Here is a 6,173-nt window from a genome sequence, read left to right on the forward strand (position 1 = left end):
ACATTACTTCATCATTCAGAACTTGGTGGTCAGAAATGCTCTGGCTAATCTAGCTGCTGGGTCATTGTTTGTTTGTGTGTGTGTGTGCGCAAAATCTCGTTTCCAACTCATTCCATCACTTTCGCATGAGAAGAGTGCAATATCACATTTATGTTACAAATAAAATGACTAAAATCTGAGTAATTCTTTATAGTATTCGTGTGATTCACACGCATGCTGAACTTTGACCCATGGTAGGGGAAGAAAGGAAGAAGGAAGATGGGGCAAGAACGAGATGTTTGTTAGGAGACCTGCAATATTATCATAAGGAGACTTATACGGAGGAGGAATGGAGGGAAAAAGAGGGGCAGAGGAGGTCGAAGAGGGTGAGCTTGAAATCGGCGGGAGATGGTTTGTCGAAGAAGAATGGTGGCACGTGTAAACAGAGTGAGCCATACGCCGGATCGAGGTCTGGAGGCAAAATGGAAGTGAGTGAAGGCGAATGATCGAAGTTAGCAGGTGTGGTGATGTTCTCGGAGCCCGAGGCTTGCACAGATGGTCAGGATAAATATAAGTCTGAATATTTGTGGAGAAAATAGACCCCATCCATGCCTTTTGGCTGATCCATATGTGGTTTCAGAGTGGGTGAAAATTAAGTTTGGTGCTGTGGAATCGGTGAAGGTAACCCGAAGTGATCTTGTGATAATTGTTTGTGTTTCTGCCGGGGGAGAAGGCGCTCCATGCCAAACAAATGTGGAAAAGAGATGCCGTTGATTACTGGGGCAGCGGTAAATGTGACAGTGGACCAACTGAAGGGGAAGATTTCCGGTGTTTGTGATGCTCTTTGTTTGGTGCGATGCAGACAGGGTGGTATGAGTTGTAAAACAGAAGTAATTATTTGTTCTTTTGAGTTTTGCTGTTGAGTCTTTGCCCGACAAAGTGTACTTAGGTTATTTCAGTTATCCCCTATGAGCTGTTGTGCCGAATCCATTACGTTGTTACAGGTGTCAAGATCATTGGCACGTGGCATCAGGGTGTAGGAGGGAGATGTGAGAAGTGTGCAGAAGGACACGAGACAAAGGAATGTGTAGTATTGGAGAAAGAAGAGAAAGTGTTCATTGTAGGGGTGCCCATGGGGCTGGGGATCAGAAATGTCTGGTGCGAGAGAGGCAGGTTGAGGTTGCCAGGGTTAGAATAGTGCAGAAGGTGTTTGATGCTGAGGAAGATGGGTAAATGGGGAGGGGTCCTGAGAGGGTTCATGTGAGTAGTAGAGCTGTGCCAGTACCGAGGGATAGGCCAACGATTGATATATGCTTACAGTAAGATTGACTTTTTAGCATTCATAGCAATGGTTATAAACCGTACCGCAGGTCGCAGAAAATAGAGGTTCTTGTGGCAGCTGCTGAGAAGTGTGTGGGTGTACGAGATTTGACGTCAGAAGAGTTACGGGGTGTGTTGAGTGGTGGTGTCCCCGTCCTTCCAGGCGTTGGTCCTGAGGTAGGACTAGATAGGTTTAAATAGTGGAATAGGGTGGTGGGTTTTTAATTAGTGTAAGTTTAGATGGTAGGGTATTTACGTTTTCATACGGGATTTATACATAACAGCGGAAATTAGTTTGGGGTTGGATGTGTTGTGATTTTTCTTCAACATGCTGCAGGCCGCTATAAAGGGTAATCTAATACAAGACTATTAAAGGCCCAGTGTAGCACCCTAACTTCCCGCTGAAATGGATATATGGCTCAATCTAGTTGTAGGCGGTAATGCAACATTCATTGGATGCCAATCGCCATTTAACCTCATCCAAGAAGAAAAAGACCCTCCCGGACAACAGGTGGCGTGTGTCTACATTAAGTGTAGTTTGACAAAACGGCTAGTATGTCGAGAAAGAAAACGAGGAAGTTGCTATTGCGTTTGTTCTGGTTCTTATTTTAGAGGAGATGTTAGGTCATAAATATAATTTAAACATTTAACAATAACTTCAACCAGTCCACAAAAAAAAAAATATATCTGATACTTTTTTTTTGCGAAACAAGGCCTCAGGTAAGAACCCGCCGGGTTGCAGGGCAAATGGCCAGGGAAGGCCTCGCTAGCGTTTGAGACTCAACTATTAGCTAAAGCTAACAAATAATGCATTGCTAAACAATGTCGCCGCATAACGTTGTTTCCCCCCTGCAAGTAAGCAACATAAGGAAATATGTAACGTTAACAAGCTGAAACCAAATATTATGTAGCTGCTTAGCTAGCTAGCGAAATATGTTAGCTAAAACCCTACATAGCTCACGTTAGCCAGCTACCTTGCACATGTAGACTTTATTTCGTTGCTTAGCCACCCAAGGCCCGGGACAGGGAACTAAGTTTGCGTTGCAACATTGAATAAATCAGAAAATATGAGATGTTTTTTTTTAAATCGAGGTGTGTGCTAACTAGCTATATAGCAAGCAAGCCATCAAATTACATAACTGTCGTGTATTTCATACATACTTATTTTACAGGTTAGTCTGGACTTTATTTTGGAACAGTGAGAATAACTATCTATCTTGCAGCTTTCTACCGCTTCTCCACACTGAGCCCAAGACTATACTGACTGGGTCCTGACTGACATCACTGGGCACCGCAGGAGAAATGGCATCAGTGAAAGACAGCAGTCAAACACTCCTGTTGAATATCATCACGAAAGATGAAGAGGAGGAAGTGAAGATTTGGGAATATGATGATTACCCAGGTAAGAAGAGAGCAGGTTTTATCAAGTGGTTAGAGCGTTGGGCCTGTAACCGGAAGGTTGCTGGATTGAATCCCCGAGCTGACAAAGTAAAAAAATCTGTCATTCCACCCCTGAGCAAAGCAGTTAACCCACTGTTCCCAGGGCGCCGAAGACGTGGATGTCGATTATGGCAGGTACCCCGCACCTCTCTGATTCAGAGGGGTTGGGTTAAATGAGGAAGACAAGTTTCAGTTCCAAACATTCAGTTAAAAACATTGTTGGACAACTGACCTGATATCCTTCTTTCCCAGTGGTGTTCTGGTCCAAGGCCAGCTGGTTTTCCTACTTTCCTTTTAGTCAGTCAGATTCATTAAGTTATTTTTTAGGACACCATTTTTAGGCTGTTGATCAAGCGAGGCAGGGTTAGAGCGGAAGGTTGCAAGTTCAAATCCCCGAGCTGACAAGGTACACAAATCTGTCGTTCTGCCCCTGAACAGGCAGTTAACCCACTGTTCCTAGACCAGTTAACCCACTGTTCCTAGACCAGTTAACCCACTGTTCCTAGACCAGTTAACCCACTGTTCCTAGGCCAGTTAACCCACTGTTCCTAGGCCAGTTAACCCACTGTTCCTAGGCCAGTTAACCCACTGTTCCTAGGCCGTCATTGAAAATAAGAATTGCTTCTTAATTGCCTAGTTAAATAAAGGTAAAATAAAGATGGCCGCCAACCACTTTGTTACATGGTTTTAGTATTTCCTCAAGTCAATGCAAGATGCACCGTTTTTACATCATTATGTTCTCATTCACACAGGAGCGAGTCCAGAGATGACATCATCAAACAGCAGTCAAACACTGGGCCTGAAAGTCATCATAAAAGAAGAAGAGGAGGAAGACGACGACATTGGGGAATCTGATCACGGTAAGAAGTGAAAGGAAATGTAGCATTAGTTTCAACCAGAGAAACCTACTTAGCCCCACTTCAATAGTACTCTCCATACACTAGAAGGTTAGTTCTCTATACCCCATTTTCACTACTGCTTTATTGGACACAATGATTGTGGGTGTAGGCTCCCGAGTGGCGCAGCGGTCTAAGGTACTGTATCTTTTCTTTTTAAATTATTATTTTTGTTTTAAATGTTACCCCTTTTTTCTCCCCAATTTCGTAGTATCCAATTGTTTTTTTAGTAGTTACTATCTGGTCTCATCGCTACAACTCCCGTAGCGATGAGGGAGAGACACGAAAGTCAAGAGTCATGCATCCTCCGAAAAACAACCCAACTAAGTCGCACTGCTTCTTAACACAGCGCACATCCAACCCGGAAGCCAGCCGCACCCATGTGTCAGAGGAAACACCGTGCACCTAGCGACCTGGTCAGCGTGCACTGCGCCCGGCCCGCCACAGGAGTCGCTAGTGCGCGATGAGACAAGGATATCCCTACTGGCCAAACCCGGACGACGCTAGGCCAATTGTGCATCGCCCCATGGACCTCCTGGTCGCGGCTGGTTACGACCGGGAGACTCTGGGTTCGAGGCCAGGCTCTGTCGTAACCAGCCGCGACCAGGAGGTCCATGGGGCGATGCACAATTGGCCTAGCGTCGTCCGGGTTAGGGAGGGTTTGGCCAGTAGGGATATCCTTGTCTCATCGCGCACTAGCGACTCCTGTGGCGGGCCGGGCGCAGTGCACGCTGACCAGGTCGCTAGGTGCACGGTGTTTCCTCCGACACATTGGTGCGGCTGGCTTCCGGGTTGGATGTGCGCTGTGTTAAGAAGCAGTGCGGCTTAGTTGTGTTGTGTTTCGAAGGATGCAGTGCCTTAGACCACTGCGCCACCCGGGAGGCCTAAGGTACTGTATCTCAGTGCTAGAGGCACTGGCCCAGCGTCGTCCACGTTAGGCAGTCATTGTAAATAAGAATTTGTTCTTAACTGACTTGCCAGATTAAATAAAGGTTAAATAAAAATGAAATAAATTGTGGCACCTGTTCTAATGTTGTCATTCACCCAGGAGAGACCTCTAACAACTCTGACCAAGTTGAGACATTTCCTGCATCAGGGAAGAAACATCAGGAATGGAGCAAAGCTAAGGGGTCTCACCACTGCCCACACTGTGAGGAGAGCTTCCCATTCCCATCATATCTTGAAAGACACATTCGAAAACATTCTGGAGAGAAGCCTTATGCCTGCTCTGTCTGTGGGAAGCGCTTTCCTGCATCACATCATCTAACAGTTCATCAACGAGTGCACACAGGAGAGAAGCCTTACCACTGCTCTGACTGTGGGATGAGTTTCTCGCAACTGAGTGGCTTGAAAGGTCACCAACGAACACACACTGGAGAGAAGCCTCACCACTGCCCTACCTGCAGCAAAAGTTTCTCCTATCTGCGAGACTTGCAACGTCATCAGCTGATTCACACAGGAGAAAAGCCTTACTCCTGCTCTGACTGTGGAAAGGGTTTCACCTCACCAAGCCATCTAACAGTTCATAAGAGAGTGCACACTGGAGAAAAGCCTTATAATTGTTCTGAATGTGGGGAGAGTTTCTCTTATGTAGGTAGCTTCAAACATCACCAGAGAATACATACAGGAGAGAAGCCATACTCCTGTCCTGACTGTGAGAAGCGCTTCACCTCGTCGAATCAGCTAAAGGTTCACCAGAGGGTGCACACGGGAGAGAAACCTTTCTGCTGCTCTGAATGTGGGGACTTTTTCTCTCAACAAAGTAACTTGAAATCACACCAGCGAACACACAGGAGAGAAGCCTTACCATTGATCTCACTGTAGCAGACCCTTGTTCTTAACGTACTCACTTCAGTCAGACAATACATACAGTATGTATGTATCCACCAGAAGCTTTACATATGACTGATGTACATTTTTTCAACATTCAAATCATTTCTTAAGTGGATCAGTGGGCACACAGGAGAGAAGCCGTATCAGTAATGCTAGACCTGCAGGATTAGTTACCCCCATAATGGCATTCATAGAAAAAGTGGGGGACATTCTAAAATGCTTGTGGTGATCTCCAATGGCTTAACCCGACTTAAGGACATTGAATCAAAATGAAAGTAGAGAGAAAAAACATCTAGGGGTTTAACTGTGTAATGTTGCTAAAGGTGTGTAAAAGGGAAATGGTAAATAATGCATTAAAGGATTGATACATATTTAAATGAACGGTATTAGATGCTATATGGAACTCTTAAAGCTTGTTAAATTATATTTTTTGTTATGTAGGCCTAACTGTATTGGCTATGAGTTATACTGATAATAAAGTCTTTACTCTGAATTCAGATGTTTTTCCCTCTTTGATTTAGGATACATTTCAACAGAAACATACTCTTAAAGTTGCACTGAAGCTAGTAGGGAAATCAATGACCCGTTTGTTTATGTAAATAGATATTTCAGAGTCCGTATGAAAGAGCTGTGAACTCATCTGCGATTGCTCCCATCTAATATTTATTTTTTTCATCTACTAAAACCTTCCCTTTTCATGTTTAT

The 6,173-nt window shown here is 44.6% G+C and overlaps 1 protein-coding gene across 3 annotated transcripts; it reads left to right on the forward strand.

Annotated features, from left to right (window-relative positions):
• LOC118944330 (uncharacterized) lies at positions 1 to 5,961 on the forward strand. 3 transcript variants are annotated; one of them, XM_036962909.2, is made up of 4 exons: positions 1 to 467; positions 2,523 to 2,701; positions 3,492 to 3,599; positions 4,684 to 5,961. In XM_036962909.2, exons 2-4 carry the CDS (start codon positions 2,602 to 2,604, stop codon positions 5,457 to 5,459), a joined length of 984 nt encoding a protein of 327 aa, XP_036818804.2. In that variant the 5' UTR covers positions 1 to 467; positions 2,523 to 2,601; the 3' UTR covers positions 5,460 to 5,961. The 3 variants fall into 3 exon arrangements, with proteins under 3 accessions (XP_036818804.2, XP_036818807.2, XP_036818809.2); XM_036962912.2 differs by lacking the exon at positions 1 to 467 and adding an exon at positions 1,687 to 2,019; XM_036962914.2 differs by lacking the exon at positions 1 to 467 and adding an exon at positions 1,855 to 2,154.
• The last annotated feature ends 212 nt before the right edge of the window (positions 5,962 to 6,173 follow it).

Source organism: Oncorhynchus mykiss, chromosome 25 (genome assembly GCF_057628025.1).
Source record: "Oncorhynchus mykiss isolate SJ-2025 chromosome 25, ASM5762802v1, whole genome shotgun sequence".
Taxonomy (NCBI): domain Eukaryota; kingdom Metazoa; phylum Chordata; class Actinopteri; order Salmoniformes; family Salmonidae; genus Oncorhynchus; species Oncorhynchus mykiss.

Coding starts and splice junctions, on each gene's coding strand:
- LOC118944330 (XM_036962909.2), top strand. CDS start 2,602: ATGGCATCAGTGAAAGACAGCAGTCAAACACTCCTGTTGAATATCATC. Junction 2,702..3,491: donor GGAATATGATGATTACCCAG/GTAAGAAGAGAG, acceptor TCATTCACACAG/GAGCGAGTCCAGAGATGACA. Junction 3,600..4,683: donor CATTGGGGAATCTGATCACG/GTAAGAAGTGAA, acceptor TCATTCACCCAG/GAGAGACCTCTAACAACTCT.